This window comes from Aspergillus candidus, assembly GCF_002847045.1.
Source record: "Aspergillus candidus strain CBS 102.13 unplaced genomic scaffold BDW47scaffold_16, whole genome shotgun sequence".
NCBI classification, from domain to species: Eukaryota; Fungi; Ascomycota; class Eurotiomycetes; order Eurotiales; family Aspergillaceae; genus Aspergillus; species Aspergillus candidus.
Window position 1 is genome coordinate 109,093 of NW_020194021.1, and position 15,185 is coordinate 124,277.

The following is a 15,185-nucleotide window of genomic DNA, read 5'->3' on the forward strand; positions in this document are numbered from 1 at the left end:
GCTCTCCCTTCTTTTCCAGTGTTGCATGTGCACGAAGCTTGGAGAATACCCCAAGCACTATGGAAATCTGTATGTACTCGTTATTAATCAATCAAGGATATGTCATTGTCGGAGTATCCGCAAAGTGCGCCTTCGAGTTGCACGTAGTAAGTATTATATAGATACTTTCCATATAGACCTGCCGAAGGTGACATAGAATAAGTCTGGGTCAGGAAGCATGATATAACAAATAAAAGAGAGAATGCGCAGCGAACAACGAACAAGAACAAGCTACTGCATACTATCGAAACTGAAAAACAACAAAAGCCAATATCAAAAACGACAACATCAACGCCTGAAACACCAGCAAGATAAACCCCATTTGTCCTATTTCCTAACGCCTATGCATATAGGCCCGAAGCCACCGAGAAGGTAGATAGATAGATAGATGCCCTTCACAAGACAAAGTAGGACTATGTATGTCCGGAAATGGAAGAGCTAACTAGCTAGCTGGTATCCATTCTATTGTTGTCTTTGGTGCTGTTGCTGCTGCTGCTGCTGCTGCTGCTGCTGTTGCTGCTGTTGCTGCGCCAAGCTAGCCTCAACAGCTTTAAATCTCTTCGGATCATTGACACCAACAGTGGAGGCAGGCCCGCTGCCATTGGAGGTTATCGCGTTCGTTACATCATTGAGAGGAGGGCGTTTCCCGTTTTGGTTTTGCGGTGGCCCATAGCCCGGTCGATTTGCTGGTGCTGGTGCTGGGACAGCTGGTGCTGGGGTATTCGCTGTGGTTTGTGGGCCAATGTTCGGGCGTGTTAGTGGGCGGAAGGATGAGGTTGTTGGGGGTCTGTTCATTGGACTGCCGCCGCCGCTGCCGCCTGGGGCGCCGATCTTGCGGGTCATGTCTTGGGAGGGATTGATGAAATCGCGTGTGGCGTTCGGAGCAGGTGAGGCGCCGGATAGCATGGGTCTTGAGACGGGGAGGGACTTGGTGTGATCTACGCCGGCGGTTTTGCGAATTGATGGGCTTTCTGCGTGGGGATCGAAGGCCGTTGCGGATGGGTTGTGTGGGTTTTCTCGCAATAGGTCGGCTGTCCTGGCGGAGAAGAATCCGGCTGAGGGAGAACTACCCGGTGGGAGCATGTCCTGGGCTTTGAGGTCGGGGTTGTTCGAGCCGAACTCGCGTTTTACCGGTGGTGGACCGGCGGCTGCTGTGGCGGGTTTGTTGAACTGTGGGTGGGATGTCTGCTGTCCGGGTGGTTCTGCCCTGGCCTGTTCAACGCTTTGCAGGTGGACATGAGGACCAACGCGGGATTGATTGGTATTCCCTGGTGCGGGAGGAATTTGTCGACCATTGAGGGCAGGAGGGGGAATCTGCCTGGCGGCAGGCCCTGGATTCATGGGTCTTCCTGGTTTGGAGGGCGTTACCATAGCCGGGTTCGGCCTCCCGTTGGGATGGAAGTTATTCCCATGAGGTGCTCGATTGGCGTTAGGTCCGTGCAAAGGAGTTGGTGGCTGCTGTGTGTCTGGTCCGATTACAATTTCGTCGGGATTCCCAGCCTCGGCTACCCCAAAGTCTGCCTCGTCGAACAAATCACCTGCTGCCATTAGCGATCGCGAATCACAAGACAACCGCCTCTATATACGTACTCCCAAACTCTCCACCGTCATCGGGTGAAGTGCTATTACTCGTATTGACGGGTTTCGCAGTAATTGCCGGACGCGGGGGAAGATCATCATCCTCGGGCGTTGGTTTGGGCCGGACAGGCTCTTTTCTAGCCACAAAGTCAGGGTGGCGGTGTAGGTCATCAACATCCCATCTGGCCTTGATTGAACAGTCAATAACCACCGCGGTCCCAAACCATGGAAGACACCTACCGGCGCGGCTTTCACTTTCGTAACTTTCGAGATGTAGTCCTTGTCGTAAATGCAATTACCAAGCACGTTGCCAAAGTTCCTTAGTGCACGCTTGAGGCCATCAGTCGTGCCCTCTTTTTTGGCTTTCTCGAAAGCCGCAGCTTTCCCTTTGCAGTTCTCGATGTGACCGTATCCGATGTCCTGTGAATCCAACAGGTCAATATTCGTGAAAAGAGCCGGTATCTCGAATAACAAAGCACATACTTCGTGGAAAGTTCCATCCTTTAAAGTGACCCTGATGATCACAGATAGACCCAGGCTAATCTTCCCCGTATTCGGACTCTCCTCGACCTGGCAAAACGAAACAGTTAGCCTCTCCTCCCTCAGCACCTCATCTCCAGCGTGCGAAAGCCCAAACATACAAAATCGATCTGAATATTCTGAATCGAGCTCGACCACCCATTAAACCCAAACACCTCATTCGCAAGATTGATACATTTATCCGCCGAGAGGTAATGCACTTTCTGGCCCCCGGGACCCGATCTGGAGGAGATGTATTCGGGCCCAAGCTTCTTGTCTAGGCGAGATTGGAGGGTGGCGATTTCTCGAGCGGTGTACTCGTTCATGCGGCGCTGGGGCTCTTCAAATGGGTTTCCTGACATTGTTCCGGTCGCGTTGGGCATCGTGATGCATGCTGGTCCGCCTCGATGTTGGTCGCCGACACTAAGTAAGAGACGCGTTAATGAGTTTGAGGGGGTGCGGGTGTGGTAGGATAGGATGTGGGAAGTGTGGTTTTGCTTACGCAGGCATAGTATGTTAGATAAGTGTAGCGAGTGCAGTCGATATCATCGGAGAGGACACGACTGGTCGGTGGTGAGGTGGGTTGATTGACAGGGCATGTTCGTACGTTAGTATAGCGGGACGCGTGACGGATGCCGACACGCCTTATCGCGATGTCACGTGACCACATATTCCGCAACGGACCCTGACTCGATCACTTGTGGTTATTGGTCGTATCTCACTGGCTTTCATTCTAGATCCAATGCTTATGGAAATTGGAAGACTACACGCTGATGGTTTAATTTGAGACTAAGTTCAGCTCAATGCTACGAGTTACACTGCTGTGGTAATGCGACAATGCGTGATGTCTAACGAACAGCACGCCGACACCAATACTTCAACCCGCAGGTGTGTCGGTCAGATAGAATTATGCTCAATTAACCCATCACGTCTTGTGAAGGTTTAATGAATATTATTTCCTGGGCTCGCAATAATATGGCATCATTGAATGACGAGACTGGCACTGGGGATCAAGCCCAGGTCTTTCAGTGACTCGCCAAAATACTCCGAATCAAAGACCTTCCTCGGGAAGGTCTGCAAAAAGCTCTGCACCTCAATGCCATCTTCTTGGTTCAAAGCCGCCGCGACCTCAAAGAGCGTGGTAGTGACGGGCAACGTCTTCATAACGCTACCCTTGGGTGTTTGGAATCGCAGGCGAGTCTCCGTGTAAGCAGACGCCGGTTTCGATGCGACAGGTCCCGAGGTTGTGGGCGCGGGTGCCGGCGCCGGTTGAGCAGGAAGTGGCTTTCCCGCTCGTTCCGCTTTCTCGCGTTCAGATCTCAATCGGCGCTCTTCCTTGTCGGCTTCGATCTTGGCTTTCACCCGTCGCTTGGCTTCGATCTCATCCTGCTTCTCCTGCTTCTTCTTCGCGGCCTCCTTCATCCTCTGCTTCTTTTCGAGATCCTCCTTGGCATCCTGGTTTTCCTTGTTGCTCTTTCTTCGGATTTCCTGGAGCAAAGATGAGGAGTCAGACAATGATTGTTGGGGTGTGAGGGATGTCTGTCATACCTCGTTCCTCTTCTTATCGGCCTTCTCCTGCTCCGTCAGACCGGCACGCTTCTCGGCTAATTTCAGGCGGAGCTCCTCCAACTTTGCTTTCTTCTCCTCCTCCGTCAACGGCTTGAGTTCTTCCGTGGATTCAGAGAAGTCGACATGTTCCGATTTGGAAGCGTGGAATTCTGCCTGGGCCTGGCTTCGGAATTTTTTGCCGCACTCGTTGCACACCAGGCTGCGGGCCTCTTCACCGGGCTGCAACGGGGGTCCCTCTTCTTCCTCTTGAGCATCATTGGACGCCTTAATCTCGTCGAGCGATTTGTCTTGGTTCTGTTCGAGCCATTCGAGAGCACCCTGGACTGTAGAGATTGTCAGGTCAGATATGAGACGGCAGAACGCTGACGGGGAGTAAACCTACTGCCACCGGTCTTTGACACGGCTAGCTGGGCTCTTTCTTTATCAAAGCCCATCTCAATGAGCTGCTCTAGATCGGATGCCATGGTGGGCTGCTAGGTGTTGCGCGGTGGGGTGATTGGGTTGACAACGCGGGGTAATGGGTGATATGATGAAGACTAGCTGCCTTTTGGGAAGAACGATGGTTGAAGGCGTATTAATAACAGTGGTAAGAGATAAATCCTCTGGATAATTGTGGACGAGATGATGGTTAGTGAGGTGTGAAGTGGAAGAAGAAGAAAACACGAAGTCTTTGGAGAGGTTCCTGGTGACGTATTGGTTTTGGGTCCATCCATTCTCTGGTTGATTGCGGGAGGGCCCGCTTTACGCCGTGTTACCATTGTTACAGTATCATCCTGGCTATCCTCCTCCAGCATCGTGTATCTCTCTGTTCTACAGGGTACCTTGTGTCTAGATCTTTCTCTGGGGTCTATTGGGGTTGACTGTTATGGAGTCGGTGTTTAACATGGTTTTTTATGGGAGAGTGGCCATGACACCACTCTAGGATGTAAGATCCGCAGCCATCAGGCATGTTTGTTCCTGCTTGTATCTTGAGCTCAGGGCGACCAACTTCGGCTTGATCACCCAGGTCGGGACGAGATCAATGCTGACATGTCAATGCAGTGACATGTATTGGGCCTCATTAGGGCTCCATAGCAGATGGATTGCCTGGGGAGGAATTATTTTTAGAGGACCCAAAGATGTCGCGGTGGATCCAGAGCGATCGGTCTAAGACAGGGGGAAATGAGCATAAAATAATGAACAATGAATCCAACCGGCGGGTCACCTGGATCTGGTCATCAGCTGATATACTCAGACATCAATATTAATTCGAGTCGGTTTCTGCGATCATTCAAATGCAGCCATGATGATCATGAGAAGAACAAGAACAATAAACAGAGAGAGAAAGCACGAGATCGATTTCATGACATCACCTGACTGTGGCTGAGTCAGCCATATACTGGCCAATGAGCGACACCCCAGGCATCCAAACAGACCAAATCACCCAGAAAAATACGATACCGAACTGAGCACATCGATCTCCATCCGACTGCGGTTACCTTCTGCCTCCTCCCCCATCAACCATCTCCTTCATCTTCTTCTCCCCCCCCCTTAGTTTGGGTGATTTCCCGTCTCATCTTATTCCTCCCCACTTCCCGTTATTACTCTTGCCTACCCTTTTCTCGCTTCCTCTCTTCTTGCTTATTACGTTGATCCTCCTCTTCAACCATACCCCCTTCTCCCCCAGACGCTTCGTCAGCGATTCCTGCGCCGTGCGGTCACCATGTCTGTCGTTCTCGACCCGCCAGAGTTGAGCTTCAAGCGTAGGTGTCTTCGCAAGTCTGCGGTCGTCTTCTACGTATTGACGGGTTCTAGGTCCCTTTAACCGTGAGGTGTGCCAGGTCCTCCACCTGAACAATGAAAACCCCGAGGCTGTCGTGTTCAAGGTATGTCGGACAATCTCCCTTGAATCGTCGATCGCATACTGATACCTTTCATCCTTGTAGGTGAAAACCACGGCCCCCAAGCAGTACGTTGATCCTCGGTTGGATTTCACATGGTATACAAGTGCGAACGCTCACTGGTGGAAACAGTTACTGTGTTCGTCCCAACTCAGGGCGGATAGAACCCGGAAAGCATGTGGACGTCCAGGGTAAGAGACCGATCGGCATGAAGGGTTCGACGATACAGCGACAGCGGCTGACTGTGATACAGTGCTTCTCCAGGCCATGAAAGATGAGCCGGCCGAGGATGCCAAGTGTAAGGACAAGTTCCTGGTCCAGACTGTCTCGGTCTCTCGCGACATGGAGTTTGCCAATGTCACGTCGATCGTAAGCGCAACTATTCTTGTGCCCATATCCTTCACACCCACTAATATGCCTCTAGTTCGAAAAAGCGTCCAAGTCTGCCGTCCAGGAGCGCAAGATTCGCGTGAACTGGCTGCCTGAGGATGCCTCGGGCGCCGAGGAGGGGACGGAGACCAACGGCATTGTATGTACCCATATTCCTATCCATTTTCCTCCACTTGCGCAACGTATCTAACAACATATCTCTTTCTTTTTTTAGCATGTTCCCGATGATGAACCGCCTGCCTACACCTCCCCGAATGCTACCTACCAGACTCCCGCTGTGGGCATGGCGAAATCCACCACGGACACGTCACCGATCCCACCGCCTGATTTCAGCGACAAACCCAAGCGCGAGATCTCGACCCCACAAGCCAGCAATGCCCAACCCACGTCGGTCCGGTCGCCCACCGGGGCTTCCGCCGAGGAGCTCAAGTCCAAGCTGTCCGACGCCAATTCCCAGATCCAGAGACTCAAGGACCGGCTGGCAGACCAGGGTCTGCGTCAGAGGAAGATCGGAGGCGAAACGGAAAGTGCCGGTGCTCCCTTGGCTCAGCGTAGCGCCCAGGCTCCTGTGGCTGGTGTTCCCCTGCAGATTGTCGCCGGCCTGTGCCTGCTGAGCTTCCTAATTGCCTATTTCTTTTTCTAAACGGACCAGGGCACTAGTTTTCTTTCCGTCTTGCACTCTTCGTCCCCCTGTCCACGTGTCTAATGTCGTCCCATTATTATTTGCCTTTTTCTTACCCGAACCAATTGTATTCTCTCTGGAGAGCACTACCTTGATCATTTTCTAGCATCAGCATTGAGTTATGTCTTGCTTTGCTTTGTCGTCTTCCATTTTCTTGTTCTGCGCTTTCAATTCTTCGCCTAGGCATTCCAGGTCGGGCCTTCAACCTACTTATTCTATACGCTTTATTTCTTTTTTTCTTTCTTCAGTTTATTATCCTTCGCTTTCCTTTATTTCCTTATTCTCCTATATGGTATGATCCGTCAGCAGTGCGACTCAACCACCAACCTCGATATAAGAAAAGCGAACTTCTTTGCTCGAGTGTTCGGGGCCCGGTCGTCCAAAGCCCAGCTCAACGCCAGGCCGGTTGCACCTCGGGATCTAGTCATCTTTCTGTATCTTAGCAGCGGACTCACGAGTCAAGTGTTGAAATTTGCGTGTATTACCTTTCCTCCCGCCTCGTCGGATCTGATTTTCTTCTCCCACGTTCATAAGTCTAGCCTCACTAGCTGGCACAATAAAACCAACGGTCTTACGATGATCTCTCTATGAGCATACACCGGGGTATTAGAAATAGTATACGAGTAATAAAGAGTAACGAAGAAGAAAAAGAATATCTGGTATTGCACATCATATGGTTACACAAATTCCAAAGCATCCATCCTTAAAACACCAAACGGGCCCACCGACAGCATCATCATGATTCTATAAGATAACAAACGGGGTACATAAAGCAAATAATAGCAACATGTAGAGAAAGGGGGGGCGGGAGAAATACAAAGAAAAATTTTGAACCGTGAAACTCTCAATTCTGAAGCTCACTCTCCTTCCACCCATCGCCCGACTCCTCAGGCCCAGCTGACGCAGCGGAGATGCCCTCCCCGCTGCGGCCGGAGGAGGTATTACCGCCGCCGCCGCCACCGCCGACGATGCGACCGCCCTGCGCGCGCTTCACACGGCACCAGGGGCCGACGTTCTTGTCCAGGATGAAAGTCCAGATGACCCAGGCCCAGCTGCGGTGGCAGGGGAGGGGTTCGTAGAACTCGGCGGCGATGCGGTGCAGGGTGTGGAGTTTGGTCCAGGGGATGGCGGGGAAGTCGTGGTGTTCGTTGTGGAGGCCGACGTTGTAGGTGAGGATGTTGAGGGGGCCGTAGTAGGAGTAGGTTTCTGGTGGGGGGAGGGAGTCGAGGGGGTGGGGCGTTTTGGTGTCGCTCTTCTTCTTCAGCGCTTCGAGGGATTCGGTGCCTCCTGATTCGACGCGGGAGAAGAAGTAGTGCTCTGCGATGAAGTGGCCGGCGCAGGGGTGGAGGGAGCCTGCGAGGAAGGAGCTCGTGATGAGGTAGAAGAGGGGTTGGAGGGAGCCGCCGCTGAGTTTGGTGAGGGCGATGTCGAAGGAGACTTGGACGAGGATGTTGAGGAAGTGGATGGAGGTGAAGGGGGGACTGTAGATGAACATGGGGCGCAGGGCGTAGAAGAGGATCTGGAAGGTGCAGAAGAAGGCCTTGCCGAGGAGGGAGTCCAGGAGGAAGGCTTCGACGGCGGTGGGGAGGTCGGTGTCGAGGCCGACGACGCCGAGGGATTTGTGGTGCGTGAGATGGTAGGGCTGTTGTTGTATTAGCTTTAGCTTCTCGATCTTTTCCCCCCCTGTCATCTTTTCCTTTTCTTTTTCTGGAGGATTGACGGCTACGTACCCGGAATGCGGCGCTATAGGGGATTCCAATCGGGAGATTGGCGACCATTGCCAGGAGACGATTGCCCATGGGGGATTTGAAAGCCAGGTTATGCGAGATCTCGTGGATGGCCAGGAACAGGTTCTGGTTGGATGTCGCTCCGATCAGGTAGGCCGTGGCCAGGAACCGCCAGGACAGGATGGAGGTGTTGCGGAGGAGGTAGGCGCAGCAGATCTGGAGCGCGACGACGCCGAAGACAACATATTTTGTGAGGGGTTCGGGTCCACAGAGTTTGGTGACCTGATCATCACAGGCGATGAGTTAGTTCTATTGAACGGAGGTGTCAAGGTATATGCTCGGCACGTACTTCTGGGTGGGCTTTGATGATCGCCTGTCGTCTAGAGCGATGCGGTTCCTCGGTATACGTCCAAAAGAATTGGTCATCGACGACTGATGCCTCCGGGGGTGGGATTCTGGTCGAAGCATTCGCAGAGGTTTTGGCATCTGAGTCCGGACCCTTTGCGGCGGAGACGCGGAGGTGCGGTGTACCGTCGGTTTGGACGGCGGACATGATGGTTTGGTGGACAACGGAAAAGTGGGAGAATGGGGGTTTGAATTGCAATTGAATCAACTACGCCATGAAGAGCTGAGTCAAAGTGAAAAGGACAGATGAGAAAATGGAGAGAGGTGGAGCGACGAGCGAAGGACAGGCGGATCTGTTGATCCGAGTGTTCTGATTATTATTCCCTTATCCATAACTTATCCCTGACAGGCACGCGCATGACTAATCTGGTCTAGACCGCTTTCTGTTCGATGCAGGGACGGCTGACTCATCCGTCAGTCATCAGCGTACGTCACAGGGTCTCCTTACCCTAACTGCTCCCTGCGCGGGGCCTACAATTCTATGCCGCAGAAACAAAGAGAGGAAGAAAGGCTGATTATCCTACCAGCTCCTCAAAGGGAGGCTAAGACTAAAGACATATGATGACGCAGGGCAGGCAGGTGCGAGGGTGTCAAGTTAAATTGCGCGTAATCTCGTAGATTGGCATGTTCTGACAACTGTTGGTATAAATATAAACCAGAACAAAGATGGGAGTCGAATTGGGAATGGCAACTTGACAGAGCGGGATAGCGTTTTTGAGTGCATTGAGAGGAAAGCCTTGACCTGGTGGCTAAGACTATCAGACATGCCTGATGACCGGCTTGGGTTTGAACCAGAAGCGGACGATTCCATGGATTGGTAAACCCGAGTAGTTCGTGGTGAAGATGACATCAGTTGCCTGTCTGGCAGTGCTCGCTCAGGGTCTGGCATCTTGAATCAAAGTCCAGTTTGGGGAAAATAAAATTTTCTACTTGCAATTATTGAAATAAAAGAAAGGAATCACCACTCGGCTGCAGCATATATCATGACAATCTGGGCCTTCCAAGCAATCCTGTATCCACTGCAACAACAGTTCAGAGTACCTTGCTCTTCGCCTCTCCCGCCATGTTTGTCATCTTCGCCAGCTTCTCTTTGAAGGCCCTTCATATCGAAGAAGTATCTCACTTCAGTGGTGGTTTCTCAGAACTCAATACTAATCATCAATCCCCAAGTTATTCAAAATCACGCAGCCCGACTTCCCTACCGACATGATGATATGCTTGTATGACTTGGCGATGACTGCATAACTTAAGACCAAGGCATTTAGCTCGACATATTTGATTGATGATTTTCTCATCCACAGCACCAATATGGCAGGATGACAGGGGAACAAAAAGCTTTCCGCAGGGAAGCTACAGGTGACCCATGCCATCGAGATACTTGCGCCGGTAGGCCGCCATGTCAACTAGCCCTTGATAAGGCCTTTGGTGTGTTCGATCTTGTACAGTAGTGTGCTGGGACAGATCTGCCAGAGACCAGACTACCAATCCGCTGACACCACATTCAACGACGACATTGTTTTCTGTTTTTGAGGTAGTTTCGGGAGCGAAATGACGCGATGGTCCTCTGACCCTATAGATATGAATGATTAGCCAAGCTGCATCAACCATGTGGTAGATTGATCGATGCCTCGAAATGGCCATCTTGCCAGGATGCATTGTAGTCCTAAATCAATTGCATCCGGGGCTTCGAGCGGCAAGCAAAGATGTAGGAGAAGTCGACAACTCACATCGGCAGTTATAGCTATTAAGGAAAATGAGGAATCTCCAGTAAGGAGAGATAGGCCTTTCTTCCCAAGTTTTGGGGCTCTTATAAACATAAAGAGCAAGCTATATTGTCGTGCTTGAAAAATGTATATTAAACTTTGCAAGCATGCCGAGATTGCATCTCGCTTGCGGTTAGAGGGCTTGTAAAAACACGAATACGTTTTCTTTGGCCGGTTCAAACAACAGCTCTCATGCTCTCTTTGAAATAAGTTGCAAGATAACGGCAATCTATATATGGTGCCATTATAAGCAGTTTTCAAGATGTGGTATGAAAAAAGAGAAGCAAGATATCGCATTGAATATAGGGTTATATATGAATGCACAAGGTGTCGTGATGTCTTTTGTAGCTGAGGGGTAATTTCTTGATTATTCGCACAAGAAGATTTATGTGTAAGAGATGACTACAATGGAACAGGAAAAGAGAGAGGAAAACAAAGCTCCAATCACCAATCACTCTATAGTCATCAGGCTAGGAATACGTATGATAGATATCATTCACTGAATTACCAGGTGAATGTCGATCAGGGAATACAAAGACGTCTTGGACCTTGGTCAGTGTATCCATCTGAAACTAAGAATTTACAGTGGAGGTTCTAAATGTCTGATTATGGGAACTTGTTTGAGACTGGCATGGGATAAACCAGTCTTCCTGTTATTTAGTTCCCCCAATCATGGCATGGGCCATGTTTCAGATAGCAAGTGAATGTAATTCCTCGGAGACAACGACAGGTTAAATTCGAAGCGGTGACCATCTGGGAAGTGGTTAGCAGCATCCTGAACCACAATAGTCTGGAATACATAGCCATCTCTGCAGAATGCAGACCCAGGATACTATACTCTAAACCGTTTGGGTTCTCGTGGCTAAGTTAGCCCACAACATGATACAGGTGAAATCCAGAAACACAATGAGCACACCATAATAATCTTTTTGAGTTAAGTCTTGCGATAAACGTTGTATAATCAATCGTCGAGACTTGAGGGACAAGCGTTGTCGTTACGGGCCTCCTCCTCTTCTTCCCCGGCTTCCTCAAACCACGCTTCCTCGGTGTACTCATCTGCTTTAGGATTCAATATTATGGCCAGTGACACGCAGCTGCTTGCAACCGCATCCCCGTGCATTGCGCCGGATATGAGGTCTCCTCCCGGCCTCGCTTGTGGCTCCCCTCTGCGGCCCATTTCTTCCCCTCGCCTCCCTTGCCCCCTGACCCATCCTCCGCCTCCTCTTCGGCTGCTGTCACAGCTGTATTAGTTATAGATATTGACCGTTACACTGTAGAGTACTCACCTCAGAAACTGCGGCGCGACCCAGAGGAGTCAATGTGGTGAAGATGCAAATTCTGCACCCCGGACACAAAGCAACTTTCTGCATATCAATGAGATGCATTACTTCTCTGTGTAGGCTGCCCTAGAGTAGAGTAGGTAAACTCTGATGAAGGATTTACAAAGCCGTGGGTGCCGCCAGGGCTGCTAGGAGACGGCAGTAATTGGGAACCGAACACGACCAAGTCGCTCGCAAAGTGATCTCCCCATCTGATGCTCAAATTCGTTGTACCCTGGCATCTTCGAGCTTCTCGGAGAATTTCACCGTTCTACCAATCTACCCTCTCTTTGCTCAGAGTACGTCGTGAAATGGGCCCATGTAATATCCTTGAGTGCACCATGATAGAGACCATTATCAAGTCTTGAACCGCTCTTTCTGCAAAACCATTTGACCAAGCTGTCGCCACTGATGTCGTGATATGTCTAACATTGAGTCCCTGTACCTGCTCGTGAGACTTGGCTCCTGCGAAGTGTGTGCCACCACCAGCATACACTTGGTCTTAGTGGTAATGCAGTGAGGATATCTCGCTGGGTTTTTTTTGCACGCCCAAACCGGCAGTAAAATAAATCGAGTTCTATTCGTATTCCTTGATATTCACCTCCAGCTCCCCAGTTTGAGATACCACGTCAATGTAGCTTGGCGAATATAGGTGGAGAGGAATGAGTCCGTCTAGACGGGGGAGCTCATGGCTGGGACATCAGCCCTGGAAGTAAAGCTGATCTCGGCCCGATGAGACGGGGAGACCAGCGAATTCGTGACGGCTAAGAAGCTGGGAATAATAGCGGTTGACTGCCATGTCCTGGAATGGCTTTTAGAGGGGTGGAAGGAGACATGGAAAAAAATATATGTCGCATTGAATATAGGGATATCTTTGAAGGTCAGAAAGGTGATTGCAATGATATCATGTGTAGTCGAGTGGTAATTCCTTGCTCTATTGCAATAGAAAAAGAGGCCTACTGAGGAAAGTAGATGAGGGAGGAGATTAGGTGTGTGATGAAGGTAGAAGGGAAGTAGGAACTCGGGAAGAAGACAGGAGAAGGGATGGGAAAGAAGAAAAGAGTAAAATGGAGAGTGACTGCTTGAGAAGGCAAGGATATAACTATAACAATGATCAGCTCAAGGTGATAAAATCATGATTGTATATGATGGACGCATCTTCACGTCAAGTTGGCCCATTCACCCAAGGAAGATATCATGATAGGGTTGAGCTGCTTAACTGTGAAACTCCTTAGAGATTGCATGAGACGACTTCCTGCCAATAGCCAGAACGGATAGGAAGCCAAAAGAAGGGCGGCACAGCATGATTAGTAGCAAAGTGAGAAGATATAATGTTGGATCTCGTTTTCACGTTGTCATTTGCATGATTCGTTGAGCTGGCGATTCTATACCAGTATTTATATAACATCCCAAAACGTCAAGCAAACCCGCAGCTTTTTTTTTGTTTCCTCCAGATCTCTCGAATGGGGAGGGAACCTCTTAATAGTCGTCTCCACGGCTGATCACCTCTTTCACGTTGGGTCGCAGCACGATGGTCTATCGATAGGTTAGTACCACCCCGAGGCAGAAAGGGTGAAAGGGGAAGTCCTACATGTTCGTATTGGGCGGTGTATGAGCCCTTCACGTCACAAAGGGGCGGGTAGTCCTGTACGATGCCGGAAGACACCAGGTTGTTCAACTGCAGACGCGTGTTAGTAGACTTCTTTATTCACGGTCGATTCGTCAACTTACCCCGAGAAGATACTTGTCCTGGCCCAACCGGTCCAGATACCGCCGGCAGAAGGGGAGAGTGCCAAAGTTCTTGTTGATGACGTTCAGCAGGTTCTTGGCGGAGGTAAGTCGGAGCGGCACCGGGGACGCATTTGGCGTCAGGGCGTAGTGGGAGGTTTCCATCTAATTGCGGCATCACGTCAGTCGGCTGCACCCTTTGAGGGACAAATCACACCACTCCAGATCACTCACATCGTCTCGCACGTAGCCCTTGCCGGTGCTACCGAAGGTCTCGATGGCAAACACTTCGCCTTCCTCCATCTTGGTCTGGTCGGTGCCCTTGACGATGGGGACACTCTTGCCGCCGTGGATGATATGCTGATCGATGTTGTGGCCGTTGAGATTCCGGATACACTTGACGGGGTGCATGGTTCCGTTGAGTTCGACCTCGTAGCTCTCCATCGCCTCCTGGATCGCGGCGCCGATGTCGCTCATGCGGACGTCAATGCCCGCCTCGCGGATACCCGTGTTGGTGGCATCCTTGACGGCCTCCAGCAAGGGGTCGTACACCGGGTCGAAGGCCACGGTGAAGGCACTGTCGACAATGCGGCCGTTGAGGTGCGCGCCGAAATCGACCTTCATGACGTCGCCTTGATTGAGCACCATCTTGTTGCCGGCATTCGGGGTGTAGTGCGCCGCGCAGTGGTTGATACTGAGACCGCAAGGGAAACCCATACCGCCCTTGATGTTATCACCCTCCTCCAGGCCTTGGTGGCCGGTCAGCGCACGGACCGAATCTTCGATGCCCTCCGCGATCTCCGTCAGGGTCTGGCCGGGCTTGATGTTCTTCTGCGCATACTGGCGGACCTGACGGTGCACCTCGGCACCCTGGCGGTACTCCTGCAGGAAGTCATTGTTCATGCGGTCAAGATAGCGCTTCTCCTCGTTGGTGGTTCGGTAGGAGTTGTCGTTCTTGTATTCGACGATCTCGCCTTCGGGGTATTGGTTGTTGGGGAAGAGGTTCGAGACCGGGACGCGGGGAGGAGAGCTCTGGACTTTAGCGCCGCCCTTCTTCTTCTTCTTGGGCTTGCGCTTCTTCTTCTTCTTGGCGGCTGGGATCGTTAGACCATATGATACCAACTGACGGGGTGTACTGAGGAGTGGGGGGAGGGAGTAAAGGCGGGGATGATCACGTACCTCCGCTGGCAGCACCCTCGGGAGTAGCATTTCCCTCATCAGCCTCGTCGTCGGAATCATCCTCTGCTTCTCCAGCTTCAGCTTGACCAGCGGCAGGGGCGTTCGCCTTGGCGTCGCCGCTCTGACCGTTCACTGTCGGGGAAGTCCGATTAGCATGTATTTCAAGGTAGCAGTATCTTATCAGTGGCAGAATATGCGAGATCCACGGAATGGATGCACCAACGAAGGGGGGACTGACGGTCAAGCTTTTTCAAATCCTCACTAGCCTGAGCAGCCATGGTGAGAAATACCAGTCTGCTGGCAAAGGAACAGAAGATATAAAGGTGTCGGAGATGGTGGGGAGAGAGGTGGAGGAAGAGGAAAAGCGAGGAAAAAAAGAGGGGATTCGGCGGGCGGATTCCGTCGGG

General features: G+C 51.2%; 5 protein-coding genes across 5 annotated transcripts; 1 reads left to right on the forward strand and 4 right to left on the reverse strand.

The window, feature by feature from the left end:
- Positions 1 to 152: 152 nt before the first annotated feature.
- Positions 153 to 2,702, reverse strand: BDW47DRAFT_18135 (RAD52 DNA repair protein RADC). The gene is made up of 6 exons (XM_024818392.1): positions 2,639 to 2,702; positions 2,259 to 2,559; positions 2,101 to 2,187; positions 1,858 to 2,037; positions 1,630 to 1,804; positions 153 to 1,577 (listed from the first exon to the last, which is right to left on the reverse strand). Exons 1-6 carry the CDS (start codon positions 2,644 to 2,646, stop codon positions 502 to 504), a joined length of 1,827 nt encoding a protein of 608 aa, XP_024672957.1. The 5' UTR covers positions 2,647 to 2,702; the 3' UTR covers positions 153 to 501.
- A 233-nt stretch (positions 2,703 to 2,935) lies between these two features.
- On the reverse strand, positions 2,936 to 4,342 carry BDW47DRAFT_103980 (uncharacterized protein). Its single transcript, XM_024812211.1, has 3 exons — positions 4,088 to 4,342; positions 3,685 to 4,028; positions 2,936 to 3,624 (listed from the first exon to the last, which is right to left on the reverse strand). Exons 1-3 carry the CDS (start codon positions 4,167 to 4,169, stop codon positions 3,118 to 3,120), a joined length of 933 nt encoding a protein of 310 aa, XP_024672958.1. The 5' UTR covers positions 4,170 to 4,342; the 3' UTR covers positions 2,936 to 3,117.
- An 897-nt stretch (positions 4,343 to 5,239) lies between these two features.
- On the forward strand, positions 5,240 to 6,785 carry BDW47DRAFT_18162 (putative integral ER membrane protein Scs2). Its single transcript, XM_024818393.1, has 7 exons — positions 5,240 to 5,447; positions 5,500 to 5,570; positions 5,631 to 5,653; positions 5,718 to 5,776; positions 5,839 to 5,954; positions 6,010 to 6,114; positions 6,190 to 6,785. The coding sequence occupies exons 1-7, from the start codon at positions 5,408 to 5,410 to the stop codon at positions 6,616 to 6,618; spliced, it is 843 nt and encodes a 280-aa protein (XP_024672959.1). The 5' UTR covers positions 5,240 to 5,407; the 3' UTR covers positions 6,619 to 6,785.
- Positions 6,786 to 7,295: 510 nt separating this feature from the next.
- BDW47DRAFT_103984 (sphingolipid delta(4)-desaturase family protein) lies at positions 7,296 to 9,071 on the reverse strand. Its single transcript, XM_024812212.1, has 3 exons — positions 8,734 to 9,071; positions 8,388 to 8,666; positions 7,296 to 8,299 (listed from the first exon to the last, which is right to left on the reverse strand). Exons 1-3 carry the CDS (start codon positions 8,935 to 8,937, stop codon positions 7,502 to 7,504), a joined length of 1,281 nt encoding a protein of 426 aa, XP_024672960.1. The 5' UTR covers positions 8,938 to 9,071; the 3' UTR covers positions 7,296 to 7,501.
- A 4,129-nt stretch (positions 9,072 to 13,200) lies between these two features.
- Positions 13,201 to 15,124, reverse strand: BDW47DRAFT_103986 (methionine aminopeptidase 2). Its single transcript, XM_024812213.1, has 6 exons — positions 15,017 to 15,124; positions 14,779 to 14,910; positions 13,834 to 14,693; positions 13,603 to 13,764; positions 13,463 to 13,549; positions 13,201 to 13,407 (listed from the first exon to the last, which is right to left on the reverse strand). The coding sequence occupies exons 1-6, from the start codon at positions 15,054 to 15,056 to the stop codon at positions 13,351 to 13,353; spliced, it is 1,338 nt and encodes a 445-aa protein (XP_024672961.1). The 5' UTR covers positions 15,057 to 15,124; the 3' UTR covers positions 13,201 to 13,350.
- Between the last annotated feature and the right edge of the window lie 61 nt (positions 15,125 to 15,185).

Coding starts and splice junctions, on each gene's coding strand:
- BDW47DRAFT_18135 (XM_024818392.1), bottom strand. Junction 2,188..2,258: donor AGAATATTCAGATCGATTTT/GTATGTTTGGGC, acceptor TCGTTTTGCCAG/GTCGAGGAGAGTCCGAATAC. Junction 2,038..2,100: donor AGGATGGAACTTTCCACGAA/GTATGTGCTTTG, acceptor TTGGATTCACAG/GACATCGGATACGGTCACAT.
- BDW47DRAFT_103980 (XM_024812211.1), bottom strand. CDS start 4,169: ATGGCATCCGATCTAGAGCAGCTCATTGAGATGGGCTTTGATAAAGAA. Junction 4,029..4,087: donor CGTGTCAAAGACCGGTGGCA/GTAGGTTTACTC, acceptor CAATCTCTACAG/TCCAGGGTGCTCTCGAATGG. Junction 3,625..3,684: donor CCGATAAGAAGAGGAACGAG/GTATGACAGACA, acceptor TCTTTGCTCCAG/GAAATCCGAAGAAAGAGCAA.
- BDW47DRAFT_18162 (XM_024818393.1), top strand. CDS start 5,408: ATGTCTGTCGTTCTCGACCCGCCAGAGTTGAGCTTCAAGC. Junction 5,571..5,630: donor CCGAGGCTGTCGTGTTCAAG/GTATGTCGGACA, acceptor TCATCCTTGTAG/GTGAAAACCACGGCCCCCAA. Junction 5,777..5,838: donor AAAGCATGTGGACGTCCAGG/GTAAGAGACCGA, acceptor ACTGTGATACAG/TGCTTCTCCAGGCCATGAAA.
- BDW47DRAFT_103984 (XM_024812212.1), bottom strand. CDS start 8,937: ATGTCCGCCGTCCAAACCGACGGTACACCGCACCTCCGCGTCTCCGCC. Junction 8,667..8,733: donor TCATCAAAGCCCACCCAGAA/GTACGTGCCGAG, acceptor TGTGATGATCAG/GTCACCAAACTCTGTGGACC. Junction 8,300..8,387: donor CCTATAGCGCCGCATTCCGG/GTACGTAGCCGT, acceptor ATACAACAACAG/CCCTACCATCTCACGCACCA.
- BDW47DRAFT_103986 (XM_024812213.1), bottom strand. CDS start 15,056: ATGGCTGCTCAGGCTAGTGAGGATTTGAAAAAGCTTGACC. Junction 14,911..15,016: donor GGATTTGAAAAAGCTTGACC/GTCAGTCCCCCC, acceptor CTTCCCCGACAG/TGAACGGTCAGAGCGGCGAC. Junction 13,765..13,833: donor AGGGCTACGTGCGAGACGAT/GTGAGTGATCTG, acceptor TGCCGCAATTAG/ATGGAAACCTCCCACTACGC.